A 22,295-nucleotide genomic window follows, 5' to 3' on the forward strand; every position below is an offset into this window, starting at 1 on the left:
CTATTCATGGTGCTGAGAAATTTCCTACACTGGCCTTGTTAGGGGACGCATGATCCATTGACTGCCGTTAACTGCAAAGTGTCGCTCAGACTTCCAAGGCTTCTGAGCTGGCCTCGTGCGCGTCTGGTTCGTTTCGTGGCGCCGAAAAAAAGCTTGCGCGTGTGAAGTTTTCTTGCCTTGCATTCCAGTAGTAAGAGGGGATCGTGATCAGTGCGACGCTGTTTGTTATATAAACCCTCTACCCCAGTAGGTCTTGTTGAGTACCAACGATCATCAACCACTACAGATCTTCCCGGAGCTACCTCTTACTATCAACGCTACCCCAGATTTATATCGACGACAGTCGCCACTTGACCTGCTCTCAACAACCAACAACCTCACTACCAAACAATCAAAATGGTCAACTTCCACATCAACGAGCCTCACCCATCCGCCGGTGCCTACATGTACTCTGGCCGCGGCGGCGCGGGCAACGCCATGCGCATCAAGCCAACTGAGATCACCCCCGGCCCCACAGCCTCAGGTCCAGCTTCGCGCACCAAGCTGCCTCCCCCACCCAGCAACGCCTTCTACGCCACCGGCCGTGGCGGTGCTGGCAACATGAAGAAGTCTGAGCGCGCCATCTTCAGCTTCGACGAGGAACTCCAACAGCAAGAACGCCTCCGCACTCAACAAGCACCCGTCTACCACATCGGTCGCGGCGGCGCCGGCAACCTCGTCGACGAGATGAAGCCCCGATCCCAACGCCAGAACTCCGCCTCCTCCACTTCCAGCTCCTCGAGCGTAGAGAGCGAGAAGGACGGCGTCCGCCGCAGCATGGAGCACGCATGGCAGCGCCTGAGCAGGCAATTCTCTCACCAATAAGAGAGTCACTGCCACCTCATCTTGCGCTCAACCTTCACTTCTTGCATACCCCATCTTCAACATGAGAGCTGGTTCTGAATCTCTCATCATCTCAGCATTTCCATCAGCACGGCGTTTCCACGGAGGTCTACCATCCCCCATTGTACAATCACCAACAACAAAAGTCCCTTTTTTTTTAACGACATCATTTTCTCCCTTCATAACGACACACATATCCACACAACCATCGAGGAGCCAGGCGCCTACCTCCGGTCATCAACACACATAAAAGTAACACCTTGATACCCGGAAACTACGTCCTGCTCTTACGAGAGAGGGCCCACTATTCTCTGAACATTTTTTATTTTTTCAATCATTTGCGGGAAAGGGGAGCAGGAAGTTTATACCCCCAAGCCAGTGAGAAGCTGGTGAGGATAAGGACGGGTTCGTCTTTGCCTCTGTTTATAGTTTTAATTGAATGATCTCCATCTTCATACTTTTGTGCCAGCTTTTTACTCTGTGACTCTTGCATATTAACATCCTATATAAAGTTATGGACGCAAAGCTTTCCTGCTCGGTCCTTCACACCTGCGCAAAACTTCTTCACAACTGCGCAAAAATCCTCCATCATCTCACAAGAACGCACCCAGCCTCCCTCCCGCCCTACAAACCCACGACTCAGCACAGCACCGCCGCGTCTCGACTAAACCAGCCCAGCCACCAGCACCAGCACCACCGCCCATCCCTAACACGCCAAGCCACCCACCCACCGGATATAACCCGTTTCGCGGAGTCAACTCCGCCAACTGTTTCCTTTTGTGGCGTGTAGATCTAGATCGACCGGACGGACCAGCAGAGCTAGCTTGCATGCGTACATGCATACGCGGGCGTAGATCAGAGTCTGCGAGTAGGTGTTCTCACCGGAAACTTTTTGAGGGAGACGGGACGGAGAAAAACGGTCCATGTGGGGATCGTGAGGTTAGGCGGGATAAGTGGGTGCAGTGGAGTGGATTGTCACCGGTTAGAGGGGCGATCTAGTAGATGGATGTCCTTGGTGGTGGTTTTGTGGGCGGTTGGGAGTTGTGGCTTTGAGTGGGATTTCTGCGTGTGCCTCACATAGTGGAAAAAAACATGAAGATGTCTGCGGACTACGTTAACGTGGATGTATGCAAAGTACATAATCTGAGAGCATACAGCATGAATACATCAGCCAGTCGGGAGTATGAAAAAGGCCGTCCAAGTCTGGTATAGTCCTCTACTAGTACCAAAAAGGTCGTAAATTAAGAGACCCGAGAGCAATGTTGGCTCCAGGGTGTTGACCTTTTCCTCTTTGAAGGAGGTGCGTGGGCTCGTTAGGTGGTAAGATTAAGTTCGGGCTTGATCATCCTGCGTTTCCGTAAGTAAAGAGATTGTGTGTAAAACAGTGTCAACATCTCGATACTAAACAGAGACGACTGACTCTACGACAGACGACGCGCGTTCATCTACCTGTGTTGCACGGAGATCAGGAAGAACAAAATGCCAATTTATGATATCTCTATACACTGGGAAACCTCCCAAAGAAGCGCCGTATTATGAGTAGGTAATTCTTTTAGTTGGCCCTTTTCAAGACAAGGCTATGCAATGATCCCAGTATGACTGATGTGAAGAGAACGAATACAAAAATAAAGAAGAGCCGCGAGCCAAGAAAACCACCAATACACGTTCTCGAAGCGCCTCCAAGACCCCAAATTCCGTCGCGACCCCCGGAATAGACTGCCAACGAATGCCTTTGTTCTTTCAGCGCCTGGGTTGCGCCTTGCTAGCCGTGCTGATCAACAGCTTGAAGCCGTTCTTGAGCGCCAGCATATCGGGGTAGACGTTCTTGTGGAGTTCGAAGGCGTTGGGGACGACCTTGATGCCCCAGGCTCCCTTGGGCCCCCGCGCGCTCATCTGGAAGCAGATCCAGAAGTGACCGGGGTACTTGGGCATGCTGCAGAAGGCGTACATGGAACGTGAAGGGTTGGCTTCGCAGTAGTTCTCTAGCCATTTCTCTGTGAGGGTGTTAGCTTGTGTCTCTAGAATTTATAGGGTAAGTAGTGTGATCGACTTACCAGTATCTTCTCGTGTACCAGGTTGGAATCGCTCGTCTCGTGTGATCTCTGTGACCTTGCGCGCCATAGCCTCGACGTGGTTGACGATCAACTCGTCGAGATCGGAGTATGTGTGCTTTCCGATCTTGAGCTGCTTTCCGAGCGAGAACTGGTTTGCCTTGTTCATCTCGAGAACGTCGAGATGTTGGTATGCGTTGTTGGATACTTTCCATGTGACGACTAGATGGTCGAAACCCTTCGATGATGGACGAATGACGAGGTCACCGGTCTCCTTACCACCGAGGTACTCTTCGGCTTGCATGGTGTTGAAGGCGAAGAACAGAGGGTGGTTGACGACACGGTTGGGCCGACCGGACGCAACTTCCTTCTCCTTCTCGGCAGCCTTCTTGTCCTGGGCTTCTTGAGCGTCATCCCATTCTCCAGCTGCGCGATTGTAGGGCTTCTTCTCTGGCGCTCGAATGAGATCATCTCGGAGCGACAGTTGTGCGGTGAGAGCCTTGCGGTTGAGGTAAACGATACGGGCGCGCACGATCTGATGGCTCTGGTAGACATGGCGAGGTTCTTGACCGCCACTGCCAACACCCTCCGGGAACTCCGATTCGGACACGCCACCTTCAATGCCGCATTCCAGCTTGACCTCGATATGGTCTGGGAACGTTCGCCTGATGGTAACGGGTACGACCATACCCTCGTAGAGTGTCTCTTCCGTCTCACCAGTCAGCATTGTGAATAGTTCAGAACCAGACAGCAGCGCGAAAATCTGTCGGATCTCCTCGTAAGGGTTGTCGAGCTCAGCGCGAATGGTCTCGAGTGTTGCACGCTTGCGCTGTCCGAAGTTGCGTTCAATCTCCGCAGCATAGTCTTCCAGAGCTAAGTCGTTGACTAGATCGGTGGTCTCTTCCCGCACCATCTTCCTAACAACGGCACTGGGTCCACCTTCGTCAGTCTCGGCCTTAACATCCTCTTCGTCCATGTTAAGGGCGTCGGCGACCATCTTCCTGGCAAGATCGTAGTCTTCTGGATGTACACGGGTGTAGTCCAAGTAGTCGGAGGACTCTTCTGTTGAATCGTAGGGAATATAAAGGAAACTGGCGCAATTCTGGAAAACTTTGGGACCCATGGCTGCCTTGAGGTCCCTAGACTCAGACACACCAAGTAGATCGAACCGTGACAGAATCTCATCGCTGTTGGCCTGGATGGCCTTGATCAAGCGATCGGCCTTACGAGGACCCAGACCACACACGTAAGGAATCAACTTTGAGAGGTATTTGTCGTCGTAGGTCTCCGGTAGGTCGATACCCACGAGATTAACCATATCCACCATCGCGGTCTCTAGGCGGTCCAGGAGCTTCTCTTGTGGTATCAAGGTTTGGTTGGGGATGAAGGGTATCGAAACGATATCTTTGCCGAGAGATGCGTATTCCGCCAAAGGATTTTGCAGGTACCGTCCGAGAGCAACACAGTACCTCGTTAGCGCGGGATACTTGGGGAACTCGGCGATAGCCCGGCCACTCGTGTGGTAGAGACGAGCGACCTCATCGTTGACCAAGATCACCTCCAGTGGCTCGTTCCTCTCTTCACCGGTGTCCTCGTCCTCGTAGGCTGGGCCAGTCAGGCCTCGCTGGCCGATGATTTCCTGAAGGTCCTTGTACAGTTTGCGTGTCTCGACCGAGAAGCCAGAGACACCGATCACGTCTGGTCGGCGGCGCTGAATTACGTCGACAAACTTGTCGATGTCCTGGCCCTCAGGAATACCGCGCTCCGCATTTCCAAGGCGCATCTCCACCAAGCGGCCGTGCTCAAGTACCCGCCCATCGTTCTCGACATAGGCCCACATGATTGCGTCTCCGCGTTGGCCTTTACCGTTGGTCAGGCAGAGAACGTTGGGTACTGATCCGAGAGGTGCACTCTTTAACTTGTAGGGCGCTTGATCAAGCTTGTTGTAGTAGTTCTCTCTTGCTGATGCGGCGAGTTCATCCTCACATCGAGCACGCAGAGTTTCTTTGACACCGTTGGCGATGACAACCTGTAGCTTGTCTAGCGCCGCGCCGAGCAGTTCCTTACGGAGGGCGTTCCAAGTGTCAGAGACTTCACTGACACCTTCGGAGATGATCTTTTCTTCAAGCTTTGTCTTGAAGTTCCTGTAGTTGCCCATGGAGATTCGGACTTGTACAAGACCTTCCGCCTCGGCCTTCAACATCTTCAAAAAGAGATCCGGTCGACCTTGAAGATCCGAAAATGTGACGCCACGCAGGTACTTGAACTCGTAGTAGGGGTGGTCCTCTGTGATCTTGCGCATGCCCTTGTCAGTGCGAATGCAGTCGATCTGGGCGTTCTGGTAGAAGCTGCCACGCAAGTATCGACGGAGGCGCGAGCACATTTGCAAATCCTGAACAAACAAGAGCTTCGTAGACCTGAGAAGAGTGGCACCAGTCTCTGGAGCTTCAGCCATCTGGTCGGCAAGCTCCTCGACCTTGTATGGCGGGTCCTCAATCGTATGCGCGCCTCGATTCGACCCATCAACCTTCTTCGCAAAGTCCTCAGGTGTGATACCGATCGCTTTGACAAGCTGGTTGGCTTTGCCGCCCCTCAATTTATCGAAGAAGCTTCGCGCGTTGTTGGCACGCTTCTGTGTTCCATTCACTTCTTGTCGGACCTCGTTGATCTCTTGCGAATACTTGTAGTGCAGGTAATCTTGAAGTTCCTGGATCTCTTCGATAGTAATGGCCTTGGATGCCAACTCCTCGATCTCGGGATCAGTGATGTCAGAGTAAACACTCTTCAGGTTCTCGTAGTTTTGCTTGAGGGCGTCGCGCTTCTCTGCAAAGGCCCTGAACTTGAGGTCGAACTCGAATACTTCCCATAGATCGGCCTGGTTCAGCAAGCGCTCTGGTCGTGCATCCATGGGCGGCGGGTTATCTATGTCGTCATAATCGTCGTTATCGCTTGGGGCGTGGATAAGGTAGTCTTTGCGGTGGTTGAAGATGAAGGGCACTTCGTAGTCTTCGAGATTGATAAACTCCAGGACCTTGCGCACAGCCTTCTCGAAAGGCTGCAGGAAGTAGCGGGGGAGGCCCTTCTTCGGCCACAGCATGTTGCTGATCCAGGTGGCTTCTTCTGTCAAGCGCGCTTGCATGTCTTCTGGTGTGAGCTCGATCTCCTTGAAGGATCTCCGGGCTAGCTGCAGTCGCTCGGGAATGTCGGTCTCGCGGATGACATTGTCCTCATCCGTAAGCATGCGCTCCTGTAGTTGCGATGGCTCGAAGACGTCTTTGAGTTGGAGCTCACGGCCTTCACCGGCTTGCTCATCCTCTTCCGCCTCTTGCATCTCCAGGGCCCAGTCATAATCTGTGCCATCACCAAAGGCAGCCCTGTAGTCTTCCTCTGCTCCCTCGTCTAGACCGGCGGCTTGCAGTCCCTTTGTGATCAAATTTATGCCTGGTTGTGTGACGTCGCGGTCGTCTTCGATCTCGTCCTCAAACTTGTCGTCCTCGATGAAGTCGTCGAATTCGTCGCCTAAGCGCCCGCGCGGCTCGTCGTAGTCTTCGTTTACTTCGTCGTCGGAGAAGATGTCGTCCACGCCGCGGGACTTGACGCGCTCCTTGTGGCCACGCTTCAGACGCTTGAACCTCGACTTCCCCTATGTTAGCGGTATCCACGCTTCAGCACAGTATGCCTTACCTGTTCTTCTGCCGGGCGCTCAACCTCGACTCCGATCAGATCCAGATCCTCGTCATCTAGGGCTTCCTCCTCGTCGCGGTTCTTCTTCCTCTTCCTGCGCCGACGTTTGCGCTCCGCGATCTCATCTTCTTCGTCCTCGTCTGCGATGAAGCCTTCACCTTCCTATATTTCTGTTAGCTTCTGCAGTTGCTCTAGCCAGTATGGCCAAGCTTACTTGTCGCAGCCGATCTTCGTCGTCGTCATCTTCCTCCTCGCTGGAGTCGTCGATACCATTGGTGCCATTTGTCTTCTTCGGCCTGGGTTCAACGGCGTCGCCAGCCTCGCCATCAAAGTCCTCATCCTCCTCCTCGTCGCTGCCTACGTCGGCGATTGTGTCGAAGAATTCCGCCATGGTGATTCAAACAAGGACAACGCGTGGACTGATGGTTCTGGCGATGGAGCGCGATGGGCGATTTCGGCGAGCCCTTTGCGGCAGAGAGGTTATCGTGCTGCGGTGATTCAGCGGGAGGGAGATTCGGGCGCAATGGAGGTAAAGGAGAGAAGGAGGGCAGAAGTAGACTCTCAAAGGTTCGCGCAGCCATCGGCCGCGTTAACTTTCGGCCGCACTGACGCTCGTCACGTGACAGCCTGATACGCGCTAGGCGGATACCATCAACAGAAGTTGACCATACCCGACTCGGAACAGCATGCTACAGCTACGGGCATCAAACACGTGGGCTTCCCTAGCCTCGTTCTCTACATGTATCTAGTCATGTACTCGGGTTGTGTTTGAAGAGGATGCGAGCTTAGATTTGCTAGGGATTCAGCGACGACTCAAGCTTTCAATGCACAGAATAATCGTTATCGCCAGACTTGCAAGAACAAACCTTCAAAGCAACTATCACGCCGTGCGATTGTTTGAATGTATTTCGTGCAAGTGATTGGCATGTCAAACGGTCGACGTCGGATTGGTCTGTACGCCAGGCACATGGCCGCATTCGAGATACGCGCTTTGAAGTTCTGCGCTAGAAGCAGGTGAAGCATGGCGACGAGGAACCATGCGACTCTGAAACCTCCTGAACAAGGCATCGTATAGTGTATACAGACTTATCAAAGACTCATCCCTCGGAGAGCGCGAGTATTTGACAACTCTCTTTCTCCTCGAAAGCAGAGCGACAGTACTGCTCATTTGCACCCTTTGCAGCCTCGCAGACTCAGTTACAGACGTTGGACGCTACCGCAACCCCACCAGCGCGCCCCACTCGCGCTGGATACTGACACGACCACGACCTCTCCTGAACTGGTTTGCTGTCAACAACGCCCGAGACACTGCCCTTCACTCACTGCCATCGCCATTCCAATCGGTCCCTGCATTCGCCCACCTGCACATTTTCTCGTCAGGCGCCCGGAAACGGACAAACCAATAGACGCTGTCCTCCTTTGGGCTATTTCCGTCATTGGCGTACCATCGTCGACCCAGCGTCGGGCGGCAAACTCGAAACCACAACCAGCACCTGGCCTCCTACACACCTGGGCTCTGTATTCTTCGCAGAGTAGCCATTGCCTCGCAGTTGCTGCACCCGTCCACCCTCACCCACACGACAGCAGCGCCCGGCGCAAACCTTCAAGATGGCCGAGTCGTCCTTCAAGCAGAAGACGATGAAGAGGAAGAACGTCAAGGGTCTCGCCCTCAGCGCTCCTGCCCCCAAACCCGCTCCTTCCGCCGGTGATGCCCAAATACCCGGCGCCCGAGCCAACGACGAGAAGCAGGATACCCTGGAGATTGGTGTTGAGTTCCAGCTGGACCTAAAGGCCGAGGACCTGATAGTGCTGCGCGAATTGGGTCACGGAAATGGAGGAACAGTCAGCAAGGTGCAGCATGCTGCTACCAAGGTCATCATGGCGCGGAAGGTGAGTGGCAGACCAGGAGGTGTACGGCACAACGAGACTGACAGGGGCAGGTTATCCACGTCGAGGCCAAGAACGAAGTCCGAAAACGAATCGTGCGAGAACTCCGAATCATGCACGACTGCAACTCACCCTACATTGTCGACTTCTATGGCGCCTTCCAAAATCCTTCCGGCGATGTCATCATGTGCATGGAGTACATGGACGTGGGGTAGGTGCAAGCTGCTTCATGCTGCAGGGTGTGAGTTGCTAACTGGCATGCCAGGTCACTCGACTGGGTCTCACGATCATTCGGACCCGTCCGTGTCGACGTTCTCGGAAAGATTTCAGAAGCCGTGCTCGGCGGCCTCGCCTACCTTTACAGCGCCCACCGTATCATGCATCGCGACCTCAAACCCTCGAACATCCTCGTCAACTCAAAAGGAAACATCAAGCTTTGTGACTTTGGTGTCTCAAGTGAACTCGAGGGGTCTATTGCCGAGACTTTCGTAGGAACAGGCACATACATGGCGCCGGAGCGGATACAAGGTTCTCCCTACACCGTCAAATCGGATGTATGGAGTGTTGGCCTGACACTTATGGAGTTGGCCATTGGCAAGTTTCCATTCTCTGGAAGCGCGGATGATGACGAAGCTGGAGGCCCTCAAGGTATTCTGGATCTCTTGCAGCAAATCGTGTTGGAACCTTCCCCCAAGCTACCAAAGAGCGATGCCTTCCCATCCATTCTGGAGGACATGATTGCGAAGTGTTTGATGAAGGATCCAGCGGAGCGACCAACTCCCAAGGAGCTATACGTAAGTTGTCCTAGCTGAATTCGGGTCTGGAGTGTACTAACCATAGCAGGACCACGATGCCTTCCTCCAAGCCGCAAAGCGCACTCCTGTCAACCTCGAAGCATGGGCCATATCCATGATCGAGCACAACAAGCGCAAATCTCATCTCGCCCCCACCGCTCCTGCAGCGGACATCAAAGAGAAGCTCCGCGAGCGATCTCCTCCCCACAAGCGTGAATCCAGCGACCCCAGGCAAAGAGTAGCCAATGGCGACCCCGAACCAGCACCACGACGACCTTCATACCCCACACGGACATCGAGCAGTTCCAATGTCATGAACCTACCTATGCGACCTGCGCCATCTGTGGACGGTCCGGGTAGCAGACCGGGTAGTCGAGGTCCATCAGCCAACGGCTTACCACCTCAGCCGAGGAGGTGGAACAGCGAAGTACAATAGTGGGACAAGACGCGTTTTTTATTAGATAGCGGATCTAGGCAAGTATATAGAGGTTATGGGAGATTCTGTAAGGTCCCTGCTGGATGTCGGGACCATTTTCATCAAATGTAAGGTCGGAGGTTTTCGCCTTGAAGGCTTGTTGTTGACTTTCGACTAGCATCAAATACCAATTACTCGTCTTTCGTATTCCGTACTTCGTACAATGGTGATGGTGACCCGTCTTGGGTCTTCGCACCATGCTAAACACTGTTCTGCCGGTGGTATAGGCAGTAATTCGGCATTGCCAAACACCATCTCGAGCTGGATCAGCGTTGAGCATGCCACTTTCCAGCCTGTGATTCGTACATGCCTATCTCCCCCACCTCCGGCAGTTCTTGTCCCTGTCGAAGTACTTGAAGTACGCGCCTGCTTGCAGCATGACAAGACTAGAAATGCACCGAAGCTTTGGGCTAGGGAGAGCAGAACCCCCCACGCAAGTAGGAGTGAAACGAGTGTGAGTAGATTCTCTCCATCTTGCAGCTTACAACAGCATGTCATCATATTCTTGAAAATCGTGATAGACATAATACACTTCCGGGCTGTTCACTTTCTTGTACCCATTCCTGCTTACAGGTACGTAGTCGAATGCTCTCTTGGTCATTGTAAGAGAAACATCAACCGGGATGATATGGACACTCGATTCGCCCTGTTTTTGCACACGACCTTTACAACAATGACGCAATACGTCCGAAATTTGAAAGGGTAGAGTCGTAGAAAGTCGACTATTCTACATTCACATTCTCTAAGGAGCTTTCATGAATACCTCACTTGAGTGAAACTAAGAGATCCTCTCATACTACATCGATCGATCTTCATCTTATCAAGAAGCTCGCGCGGGCTATTAGATCTATCACCCGACTGTGCATCATTCATCACGAAACTCTATGTCTGCAAGCTGAAAGCTTAATGCGGGGCTCCGAGGTGGTAAGCCGGGAACTAAGCCGGGCACTAGGCGGTCCGACCACGATGGGTATATACCAACTTCAGCTGCGATGCTTCCCACCGCAATGACGGTCGTCGGCAGAATCTCATCACGAGCGTAGATTCAAGCGGTCTGGCTCTATCGATATTGCGCAATGACAGAACCAGGCAAAACCCCTGCGCTTGGCCCTTCATTGTCGTCGTTGTTACAAAGCGGGGCGCATCCGTTAGTAGTAAGCGTGTTGCTTGTCTTGGTTGTGAGTCCACCAGCTTCAGGGTTGTTCCTTCCCACCACTGACCCATAGGAAGTCCACATTTGTATACGGCTTCTACAACGCGTTCCTTCATCCGCTCCGCCACTACCCTGGTCCTCTGCTCTGGAGAGCCTTCCGCATCCCTCATGTCGTCTCAACACACCGCGGCGAGATCCACAAACGACTCACTGAATTCCACACCAAGTATGGACCCGTCGTGCGTGTGGCTCCTAACGAGCTCTCGTATGCCAGCAGCCGTGCGTTGAAAGAGATCTACGTCACTCGCCCTGGTCATCTACCCTTCGAGCGTAACCGCACTTCATTCAAGAAGCAGGCCCCAACAGATCCAAACTCCATCGTGAACTGGCATGAAGGCGACCATGCAAGATACAAACGAGCCTTCGCCAATGGCTTCTCGGAGAAGATCCTGAAAGAACAGGCACCAATCATTGAGAGCTACGTTGACCTTTTCATGACACAGCTCAAGAAAAGAAAGACCATCGATCTTGAAAAGTGGCTAAACTATCTGACCTTTGACATATCCGGCGACTTCACATATGGCGAGTCCTGGAACTGTGTTGCGAACGGCAAAGCGCATGCCTGGGTCGACATTTCCCAAGACTTCGGTAAAGGGCTTGCTTTGATCCAATCGACCAACATGTATCCACCCGTCGATAAGCTGCTCCGCTACATCATTCCCAAGCGCATTCTGAAAAGGAGCATGGAACACCGGAAGATGAGCTTTGAACAAGCTCGGAAGAGGATAGCGATGGATACGGAGCGTCCGGATTGGGTGACGCCCACCAAGAAGTACAGCGACCTTAAAGACCCCTTTACAGGCCCTGAGTGGGGCATAAACCTGCTCGTACTCGCCTTTGCCGGGAGTGAGACATCAGCTAGTGCCATGACTGCTATCATCAGATCCCTGGTACAGCACAGGGGTGTGCTGCACCGACTCACCGCGGATATCAGGGAGACTTTCCAGAAAGAGAGCGATATCACAGTGGCAACAACAGGTAACCTGACGTACCTCAACGCAGTCATTTCAGAAGGCATGCGCCTCAATCCTCCCGTCGTCATCGGAGTCCCCCGTATCGCACCTGCAGGCGGCGACATGGTGTGCGACAAATGGGTTCCTGAAGGAGTGAGCTCGTCCCATACTCCTACATTGATATCTTCCTGACTAATACTGCATCAACAGACCTACGTAGCCTTCAACCAATTCTCCGCCTACCGCCAATCCTACAACTTCCGCAACCCAAACTCTTTCATGCCGGAAAGGTTTCTGGACCCAAAGTCGTTTCACGAAGACGACATGGACGTCTTTCACCCTTTCCTCGTGGGCAGACACAAGTGCGTGGGTGTCAGCTTCGCGTGGTCGGAGATGCGTCTTATTCTTGCGAGGCTGGTGTGGAGCTTCGATATCAGGCTTAAGGATGAGCGGGATAGGTGGGATTGGGGGGAGCAGTGTACTTATATCCTTTGGGTAAGTTTTATTCTGGGGATGGGATGATTGGTTTCAAGTGCTAACGGTGGTGTAGGATAAGAAGCCCCTGGAGGTCATTCTGGATCATGTTAATAAGTAGGCAATGAATATTGCTCACAGTAGCCGAATTTGTAAGGTAGAATGACAGAGTATTTCGAAAATGGCTTTTGTGGGTACATCTTTACGTGTTCAGTTTACTTGTTTTCGCTCTACATTCATCATGTCGCCAGGCCTAATTGCGCTCTAGTTGACTCATGAATGCTACCGCCAGGACGGGTGCTGTACATGACCGGTTTTGTGCGGGTTTGCTCTCATTACACGCTCGCTACCGCCGTCCGTAGGTGGTAGCTACCCAGCATCACTTCCTTACCATGGATCAAAACATGAGAGGTTCATAATCTGCTCTGTCCCATGTGATTAATTCGTACACATTGTTCTCATCACAACATTATAAAGTCGAGGCTTTACAGCCCTTTTTTGTATCCTTCTCCAACCAACTCCGTCACCAGCAATCTACAAACATCGAACGAACTTAAATCCATCACAACCCCACACGGAAACCATCAGATACCTTGTCAGGCGATATCAACAAACGTCACCAAAAGACCTCACCCTCTTTCCGCAAGCCACAAAAGCCCAAATTCCAATACTCGCACCACCACGATGTCCACCACCACAAAACTCACAATCCTCATGCTCATCGGACTACTCTGCTCCCTCATGGCATCAGCGGTACACGCTCGTCCAGTACCCCGCCCCGAGCTGGAACCCAGATTCTTCTCGTCTGGCGCCGGACTCATTGCTTCTTACGGATCTATGTACCACTACCACACCTCGGCTGCTGGAAGGATGGATATGAATGTGGGTATGATGAGTGTTCTGCTTGTTGGTGGAGTGGCGGTGGGGGTTGTGGGTGGGTTGTGGTAGGTCGGGAGGGAGATGTGTAGGGTGGGGAGGTTGGAGGTATGAGGGGTTGGAGGTATGAGTGGTGTCTTTGCGGGGTTACTGTGACTTTGGTGCTAAAGGAGGATGCGATGGGATGCTGAAGTTTAGTGAATGCTAGTATGTAGAGCGTAAAATTGTGGCATGTCTAGATGAAATCAGGGTGCTTTCACCAGCTCGCCGTGAACACTGTGGCACGGCTTTTTCCCTGGAGGCTTGTAATGCTTTCAATCAGAGGGCGACATCCTTGTAATGGTACTGCAGACGCATCTTCAGTAGGATTCTTCTTCAAGCAGCAGCTTTGCGCGCCTCGACGGCTTTCTCATACGCCTTGAGGTCGACGTTGCCGGCGTTCCAAACGGTGACGGCTTGTACAAAGACGCCCTTCTCCTTCCTGCGCTCGACATAGCCGATGACATTGAGCCATGTCCCCACGTCTATGTTGAGTTCCTTAATTCGCTCGAGCACATGTTCGATATCGAGATTCGCGATGACAGGCGGATCAGATATCGGATAGTTGTGCTTGAGCCGCAGTGTCGCGGTCTTAGTGACGTACTCATCGATGCTGCAGCGCAGTCAGTCTCTGTGGCAGCTATGGCTTTCACTCCATGTACCAGCCCAGAAAGCGGACTTTGGTGCCCTGCGCACATCGGGGCAAGTCACTCAACAACACCAGATTTGAAGCAACGGGACCAGACATTGTGCCTGAAGGAGCGCGCGCAGAATGCGGTGGAAACTAGAGCCGCGGCCGAAGTGCACGGATGCACGTGCCATGGTTAGCGCAGACGACATCATACCCTCGTGCATCCAGGCCCGATTCATGACCAGCCAGGCACCCTTCAATCACGACCACGCCGCCGCTGCAACAACTCAACCCTCTGCGCAACTCTCGCACCTATCGCACCTCTGAAATCTCCCGCATTTCCACACAGTACGTTCAAGGCACCCACCATCCCCGCAGCCCCGCCATCCCACCCTCTGATAGGCTCCGAGTCTCCTGCATGGGCGCCCGATAGGACCATACGAGCAACAGCTGCTAATTACAACCTTCAAGACAACTTAAATATGAGCGGCTGGGGCCTGGGCTGGTTTGGCGGTGGCCAGGCGAAGAAGGAGGCGCCAAAGAAGGCCATCCTCCAGCTTCGAGGCCAGCTTGAGATGCTGAACAAGAGAGAGAAGCACCTGCAAAACCAGATGGATGAGCAAGATGCGCTCGCACGGAAATTTGTCTCTTCCAACAAGCAAGGTATATCCATCTGGATTAGGCTTCCTGGCACAGTCGCTAACGCCTGCTGCAGCCGCGAAATCCGCGTTACGGCGAAAGAAGCAGTTCGAGCACTCACTCGAGCAGACGAGCGCACAGATTATGACCCTAGAAAAAGAGATCTACTCCATCGAGACGGCCAACATCAACAAGGAGACGATGGAAGCAATGAAGAGCGCAGGAAAGGCCATGAAGGAGATACACGCCGGCCTGACCATCGACAAAGTCGACAACGTCATGTACGCCACTTCCACAACCAAATTCCCACAAACCAACTTGCTAACAAGACGCGCAGGGAGGACCTCCGCGAACAACACGCAATCGGCGAAGAAATCAGCGAAGCCATCACCTCGGGCGTCGGCGCAAACGGCATCGACGAAGACGAGCTGGACGAAGAGCTCGCCGAGCTACAACAAGAGAAGCTCGACGAGCAAATGCTCAACACAGGCAACGTGCCCATCCACGACGCCCCCTCGTCACAGAAGCTACCGCAAGCGCCGAATACCAACATCAAGGCCCCGCAGCGGGTCGAGGAGGACGACGAAGAGGAGGAGCTGCGGAAGCTGCAGGCCGAGATGGCCATGTAAGCGTATGGCAGAGGCTCAGACTATCGCTGTAATGCGAGCATAGCGACTGCGCGTAGCTGGGAGGGTTTTCAGGCGTACGGCGATATCAGCAGAAGCGGCATCTTGGGCTTTCGCTTCTCCTTTCCTATATATAATCGCTGCATTTGGGCTTTGGATTTTGTGAAGGGGAACTTGCTCTACCTATGAGATAAGGCGGGATATACCTTGCAATGTCATACTCTACATTTGGAAATTCTAACCTACAAACTTGCTGTGCTTTCTGGAGGCTTGACGTCTGAGTTCTCTGCATGCCGCGGCCTCTGGGAGGACACGCCCAGGCAACTACTCATTTCAAATCAGGCATCGACACATGTAGACAGAATGAACTCTTGACCGCGCGTCGGAGCCCTGGCGAGGCGTTTTCAGGCTGCAGTCGAAACACTAAAGACTAACTCAGTCAGGTCATTCAACATCAGGACTCCACACACCCTGCAATCAGAGCAAAGCAAGACATGTACGCGTATATACATATTTCATTTTTGAGACGACTCGATACCGTCGTCGTTACTACACTATCATCTATCTACTCGAAACAGTCATGTATACCATAACGCATGTATCCCATATCGACGTAAAAAAAAGCTTACGCGACGAAAAATTCCACTTTTGATAAAAACCATGAACCCCCAACCAAGCTACGCTGTTCAAGGGTATCATAATCAATGAGTTGGGGGGCAAGCCAAAATGCTTGCCGCTTAGAACGCCGAATGTCAAATGCTGGGGTTCCGAAAAGAGCTTGGAACGCTGATCAGATGAGGGAAGGGATGAGCGACGCGCACAGACCGCAGCAGGGCGTGGGCGAAATGTTGTCAAAGAGCAAAGGGCCAGAAAACGGAACACTAGTCAGTCTTCTTTGGCGCATCCTGACTATCCTCTGGCTTCTTCGCTTCGTCCGCGTCTGGTGTGCTGTCTGCGGTCAACTCGGTCATTGGGCGCCGCATCGGAGTGCCCATTTGAACTGCTGGCGACCCAGGAACTGGCGTAATCGGCTCGACGCTCGGGCGGTGCGAAGGCATAGCGGCCATGGGAGGCGCTGGTGCCGCAGTTGATGGCGCCGCGGCCGTGGGCGTGGAAGGTGATGCACCGGTCATGTTGGGCGTAAACTTTTGCGGTTCGCTGTTGTCGCGTGGCGGGGCTGGAGACGCACTGCCTGTTGGATGTGCAGCTTGGGTCGGAGGCTGGTATTGCTGAGACACAGTGTTCGCGGCAGCACCCGCGGCAGCAAAGGCTGCCGCAGTACTTGCTTCGTCTTCATCCTTGACATCAGGTGCCCTTTTGACATGCTTGTTGATGCTCTCGACTCCGCAAATGGATACGAGCAACTTACGCTCCGCTTCCGTCAGAGTCGACTCGGGTACAGTCCTGTCTACGCAAGCTCTGATCGCATTGTCCACCTTCTTTTGCTCCTCGGGGCCCGTACGCTGCTTAAGATAAACGTCCCTATACGCTTCAAGCTGCCGAATGAGGTCTGGATGAACTCCGATTGGGTAACGTCCAGACGGATGAGGCGCTGCAGTATCATTTGTCGAACCTTGGTGCGAGTGTGGCTGAGGCGGGGGCGGGCCGTAAGGTGATGCCGAAGACTGCGGCTGCGACGCCGAAGGAGCATTCGACTGCTGGCCCTGTGGGGGATATGCTGCATAGGGACGAGGCAGCCCAGGACCATACGGGCTGGCACCGGCATTGGCATATGGCCCACCGTAAGGGCTCGGTGCCGAGGGTCCGCTGTACGGCGACTGTTGTGGGGCGGCCGTGGGATAGAGGACGCCATATTGACCACTTGAACCAGCTGCTGAAGATGCTGGTGGAGCCTGCGGGTTAGGCTGCGGATACGGTCGTGGAGGGTTCGGGGCGGGTGGACTTCCAGCTGTATTACCACCGCCGCCCCACGGAGAAGCGTAAGGCGAGGGATGGGGCGCGTTCTGGGGCGTGGCCGACGCAGCTGAGTTACCTTCGTTGCGAGTCATGCTGGGTGGTAAGCGAGGCTGCGAAAGGCTAGGCGGCAGTCTGGGAGGTGGCTGTGGCATTGCATGAGGCATGCCCGGGTGGTATCCATACCCAGGCTGAGGGTACGGCTGGTAACCGTTTGGTGGCTGGTAGTACGGTGGTCGTGGGGCATGGTTTAGCGGAGGACTGGCTTGCCTCTTCCTGCGCTCCTTTTCGATCGAAACTTCGGGATTGATTCTCCAGAGGTAGCCCTTGCCCTCTTTATCACCTTTCATGAACGCATCATGCTGACCGAGGTTGTGACGTACACTCGATTGCCAGCCGCTTGTTGTAGTCTTGAACTTATACCAAGGATACTTGCGCTCGATATAAGTATAGATCGATTGAAGGTTCATCTGGCCTGTCGGGGATGACGAGATTGCCTCATGAATCAAGACGACATAGTTGGCCGTGGGGCGCTGGAGCTGCTCTTCGGAGTAGTCTTCAATGCGCATCTCAGGCGAAGGAGTTCGAGGTGGTCTGATTGGCTTCGTCTGCTTGTGGAGACCAGACAAGCTGCCATCGCCCTGTTCTGTCGTCTCGATGACGGCGTCGTCTTCGCCGTCGCCAGCGTTTGACTCCTTGCGCTTGGGTGCCTTTGGCTTGCTGATCGGTATTGGGATATCAGCAGGGTCAATGCCAGCGGCTCTGGCCCTCTCAATATCCTTTGCTTGTTTGATGAGTTGCGAACGCTGGCGCTTGGACATGATGCCGTCTTTGGGTGGTCTGCCAGGCCCTTTGCGCTTCTCGACAACATGTCCAATCAGATTTCGTGGCAAGTTGTGCTGGATGGCCATCTCCTCAGTAATGAGGCCATCGATATCTCCTCCGGCTTCAAGTTCGCCTTCGTGCGGCTTGCGTAGTACCGGTGCAGTATCGTTCGGCGGAGGCTTGCTTGGTTGTTCGGGCTTTGGAGCCGCGGGAATGTCCTTAACGGGCTCCTCGACTGGCGTCTCGGATTTGATAGGTGCCTTCGCCGGGGTCTTGGCTGGAGCTTTGCCCTTTTCTTTGGGCTCTTTGGGTTCCTTAGGCTCCTTGGGTTCTTTAGGTACAGCCACTTCCTTCTCTTTGGGTTCCTTGGGTTCCTTTGGCTCTCTGCGCTCCTTCTGGACCTTGGGCTCCTTCGCAGACTCCCGAATCGCCTCTTTGAGCTTCGCTGTATCCTTGACTTTGAGCTTGACTTTCTTTGTTGGCGGCTCTTCAGGCGTGAGTTCGCGGTGCTGATGCTTCCTCTTGTGCGCCTTTTTGCTCTCCTTCGAAGGAGCGGGAGGCAGGTTCTTAATCTTGAGCTTGAGACTTGTCTTCTGGCGCGGTTTCGGAGCGGGCTCCTCGTAGTCGTCCATTTCCTCGTCAGCGAGACCATCATCGTCGTCGCTGTCACTGACAGGATGGTGATAGTAGACATGTCGTGGGTTGACGCTCTGCTGGTCCTCGCTCTCGGAGCTGATATGCTCATCGCTTTCCAGTTGACCATTTCCATTCTCAAAAGAGAAACTCATAGGGCGTGAGCCCGACTCCTGGCGGTGGCGTTGCTGTTCCGTGAGGGCAACGTCGGGGAGGAAGAAGTGTATGTTCACAGCGCCGAGCTGCAGATGATCGCCATGGTCCAAAGGTATAGTCTCTCCCCGAGGATAGAACTCGCCTTCGTGGTGCAGGCCGTTGTTGCCCAGCACTTTGATGCAGAAATGGCCGGCGTCGAAATCAAAGAAGATCTTGGCATGCTCTCGTGATATGCCCTTGGGTCCCAGGGAGCCTGTCTTGGCCATGATCTGCTGTGGATGTATAGGTACGAACGGACAGTCGTTCGGGTCTTCGGGGACATGGCCGTCGAACTGGGCAGGCACCTCGGGGAAGGCTTGCATGATCATGTCCTGCGGCGCGCGTTCGGCGGGTTTCTCTTCGCCTGACTCGCCCGTGGGGTGTGAATTTGAGCTGAGAGAATGCGATGCATTGCTCTGGCGACGCTGCTGGTATTCCATGGGCATCGACTCGATGGGGGCGCTGAGAATGCCACCCTTCTCGGAGATGACACTGCGAGCACCACGCCGATCGCCTTTCTTCTTCTTCTTTTTGTCCTTCTTTCCGTTGACCTCATCCAAGCCATGCAAGTGTTCGTTGGCGGCCTTGACGTGACCCTTCTTGTGTAGTGCCTCGGCCTTGATGAGGCGCTTCATGTCTCTATGCGCGAGATCGAGGTTGCGGCCCAGGGTGATCTGGTAGGTGTGCATGTAGTAGGAGCCGTCATCGAAGCGCAGACGCGCAAAGGCTGTGAGGCGCTCATTGGTGGTGGGCGGCATGAAATCCATGGGTGGATAGGCGGAATTCATGTCCATGGGCATGCCGCTCATGTCGGCGCCATTTAGGTTGTTGGACTGCGCGAAGTCGATGGGGGTGTCGAGAAGTGGCATTCCGTTGGGGAGGGTGTTGTCCATCAGGTCGTGGTTGGCCGGTGGATTCTCGCCGCCGAGGGCAGGCATGGCCGACGCATCGCTGGTCGCGGCTGCCATGTCGGGAATGCGCTTGTCGGGAGCAGGCGAGGCAAGGGCGTCGGAGGTGTCATATTGGGGGCTGACATGGTGTAGAAGCTCGTTGGAAGGGGCTACGGCCATACTGCCGCCGCCATCTTCGTTGGGAAATGCGTAGGTGTGAGTGAGAGGGTAGTAGAAGTCAACGGAATGGAGGTCAAAGATGCCGTCCTCTGCACATGGTTAGCGGCGCGCTTGTTTTTCGCCCAGCAAACCGCGTCGCGGTGTCGCGCAATACATACGAGGGAAGCAATCGTTGAAGGGCGCGACAGAGCTGTAGCTGAATGCGTCTGCCGATAGGAAAGGGTCTGCGTCGTGCTGTCGCAGCGGGTTGGTGTCTTCGGAGGATGTCGGTCGAGGCTGCCCATGAGAGGCTTGCGCCGGGCCTAATCCTGCTGCACGTGGGTCTTGGCCGCCCATCTCCGCATCGAGGTCCGACGGCGCCAATGTGAAAGATGAACTCAACTCTCGAGCCCGTTCCATTGATAACTCTTCGAAATATTCTTCAAAACTGAAAGACGAGTGTCGCGATATCGGCAAATCGTCTGCTGTCTCACCTGGTGAATCCATTGTCAGTTCATTCGTTTTGGGTGCAGCAAGAGCGGGCGGCAGAGGTAGCGGTGCAGGCAATAGCAAGGCGGAATAGAGTGCACAAGGGGGGAGAGGGCGCCTCTACAAGAGAGACGGGAGCCTCAGATCAGGTCATCAAAGGTGAGCGCGTTCCGGTACTTTTGGCCGTCACTTTTTGGTAGGGAAAGAGCCAAGCACTGAAAGTTTCCACCCAGAACCGCACCCAGGCCAATCGCAGGACCCTTAAAGCAACTCATACGTGAGAATTACCTGCCCGTACCAGCCCTGGAGCCCTGGAGGACTTGAAAGTGATATGCCCCCCAAGAAGAAAGCCCAACAAGGCGCGCCTGCCAGGCCGGCGGCGTCATCTGAACCAGCGAGACAACCCCCGAACTGGCCTGCCCTCACTCCTCTCGTACCAGAAGAGGACCTTGCCCTGCACGAGGTGCTTCCAAAACAGATTGTAACCATCCCCAACTTCTTCACGGCTTCGCTATGCAAGACCTACGTGTCTTTCCTTTCCTCGTTGCCATTAACGACAACGCCTGGGAAACCGAAGAAAGGCGATGCGGTGCGAGTGAATGATCGCTATCAAATTGATGACCCTGCGTTCGCTGAGAGACTATGGAACGACACGGGACTAAGGAGGCTAGTCACCGCCGATGCGGAGGAAGGGGCGCTCGGCCTCACTGAAGCGCAGCGGAAAGAGCTGTGGGGCGGCGAGGTGGTGGGCCTCAATCCCAACATCCGTGTCTATCGGTACTCGAAAGGCCAGTTCTTCGACCAGCATTGTACGTCATGACTACTTGGTCACTCTCTCAAAGCCATCGGGCGGTCGTGACAGAAGCCATGCTGACGGAGCCAGATGACGACTCCAATAATGTGACCATTCAGAATTCTGGATCACCGCCTGTGTCAACGCGCACCACCTGGACCTTGTTGATCTACCTCACCTCGCCTGCCACGGGATGCATCGGCGGCGAGACCGTCTTCTACCCAGACCCGCCCAAGAAGAAGAGCCGAGACCCTCCACCTGAGCCTTTTGTCGTCGACCTCGAAGTCGGCCTCGCGCTGCTGCATCGACACGGCCCCGACTGCATGCTCCACGAAGGACGCGAGGTAACGAACGGAGAGAAATGGGTCATCAGAAGCGATCTATGTGTCAAGCGTTGAGTCCACATGGCTCTCCGGTACCGCGATTCGTGGTCGCTTCTTCTTTCTACATCCATGAACATCAACGTTCACTTTTGGAATCCGACGACCACCTATGCGTCGTCAAGCCATACTTACGAGGCTGCGTATATCCTGCCGAAGCCTGTCGCGTTGTGTACTGCAGCGTGTGGCTGTGTATCTTGCGTACCCAAGTGCAGATGCGATAAGGGTATCCTTCTTTCTCAGACTACGCTGCAGTCTTGCATCCCATGTCTTTAAAATGTAAGAGATTTGGATAACAGGTTAAGATGTCTCTTAGAGAGCACGACGGGTGCACGCACGTCGATGTGGCACAGCGTAAAAATGGTGTCGCTATCCCTAATTCTGTTGTACACCAGCGGTGTGCAGTCGACGAAAGCGGTGGTAAAAACTTACCGTGAAGTCGTACAAGCCATTACATGGCTACAGCTGTCATACCATGCGGTAGAAGTTTGATCGAAGTACAGCCATGGTTCCAGTTATCGTCTGGTTCGCTTTCCATATGTGGTATTCGCGACCTGGCATATTTCACACCCCCACAGTAGCTTACCGCACATTCCAATATTGCAGAACAACCTTTTTTCGTTTTCAGCCGCTTCATCGACCTTCTTGAGACAATCTCTTTTGTTTCCTGGCTCTTCAAGCTTTCGCTGCTCATAAGACGGCCCCTTAGCAACGCCTATACATCCTCTTTCTGTGTACTTCGACACAAAAGAACGAGCCGGCTCCTTTTAATCCATATCGACATCTTCGTCGC

At 53.9% G+C, this 22,295-nt stretch overlaps 7 protein-coding genes across 7 annotated transcripts; 4 read left to right on the top strand and 3 right to left on the bottom strand.

Moving 5' to 3' along the window:
- Positions 1–396: 396 nt before the first annotated feature.
- Positions 397–864, top strand: J4E93_009457 (uncharacterized protein; the record flags this gene model as incomplete). Its single annotated transcript, XM_049347349.1, has 1 exon — positions 397–864. The coding sequence occupies one exon, from the start codon at positions 397–399 to the stop codon at positions 862–864; it is 468 nt and encodes a 155-aa protein (XP_049195617.1).
- A 1,758-nt stretch (positions 865–2,622) lies between these two features.
- Positions 2,623–7,008, bottom strand: J4E93_009458 (uncharacterized protein; the record flags this gene model as incomplete). Its single annotated transcript, XM_049347350.1, has 4 exons — positions 2,623–2,876; positions 2,937–6,570; positions 6,618–6,779; positions 6,832–7,008. 4 exons carry the CDS (start codon positions 7,006–7,008, stop codon positions 2,623–2,625), a joined length of 4,227 nt encoding a protein of 1,408 aa, XP_049195618.1.
- Positions 7,009–8,225: 1,217 nt separating this feature from the next.
- On the top strand, positions 8,226–12,534 carry J4E93_009459 (uncharacterized protein; the record flags this gene model as incomplete). Its single annotated transcript, XM_049347351.1, has 7 exons — positions 8,226–8,507; positions 8,558–8,715; positions 8,770–9,298; positions 9,348–9,725; positions 11,004–12,092; positions 12,150–12,305; positions 12,490–12,534. 7 exons carry the CDS (start codon positions 8,226–8,228, stop codon positions 12,532–12,534), a joined length of 2,637 nt encoding a protein of 878 aa, XP_049195619.1.
- A 1,130-nt stretch (positions 12,535–13,664) lies between these two features.
- Positions 13,665–14,076, bottom strand: J4E93_009460 (uncharacterized protein; the record flags this gene model as incomplete). Its single annotated transcript, XM_049347352.1, has 2 exons — positions 13,665–13,941; positions 13,991–14,076. 2 exons carry the CDS (start codon positions 14,074–14,076, stop codon positions 13,665–13,667), a joined length of 363 nt encoding a protein of 120 aa, XP_049195620.1.
- A 365-nt stretch (positions 14,077–14,441) lies between these two features.
- Positions 14,442–15,227, top strand: SNF7 (ESCRT-III subunit protein snf7; the record flags this gene model as incomplete). The annotated part of the gene is made up of 3 exons (XM_049347353.1): positions 14,442–14,622; positions 14,675–14,879; positions 14,936–15,227. The coding sequence occupies 3 exons, from the start codon at positions 14,442–14,444 to the stop codon at positions 15,225–15,227; spliced, it is 678 nt and encodes a 225-aa protein (XP_049195621.1).
- An 878-nt stretch (positions 15,228–16,105) lies between these two features.
- J4E93_009462 (uncharacterized protein) lies at positions 16,106–20,197 on the bottom strand (the record flags this gene model as incomplete). Its single annotated transcript, XM_049347354.1, has 2 exons — positions 16,106–19,950; positions 20,020–20,197. The coding sequence occupies 2 exons, from the start codon at positions 20,195–20,197 to the stop codon at positions 16,106–16,108; spliced, it is 4,023 nt and encodes a 1,340-aa protein (XP_049195622.1).
- A 463-nt stretch (positions 20,198–20,660) lies between these two features.
- On the top strand, positions 20,661–21,520 carry J4E93_009463 (uncharacterized protein; the record flags this gene model as incomplete). The annotated part of the gene is made up of 2 exons (XM_049347355.1): positions 20,661–21,138; positions 21,213–21,520. 2 exons carry the CDS (start codon positions 20,661–20,663, stop codon positions 21,518–21,520), a joined length of 786 nt encoding a protein of 261 aa, XP_049195623.1.
- Between the last annotated feature and the right edge of the window lie 775 nt (positions 21,521–22,295).

Source organism: Alternaria ventricosa, assembly GCF_023758065.1.
Source record: "Alternaria ventricosa strain BMP 2768 chromosome Unknown scaffold_21, whole genome shotgun sequence".
Classification (NCBI taxonomy): domain Eukaryota; kingdom Fungi; phylum Ascomycota; class Dothideomycetes; order Pleosporales; family Pleosporaceae; genus Alternaria; species Alternaria ventricosa.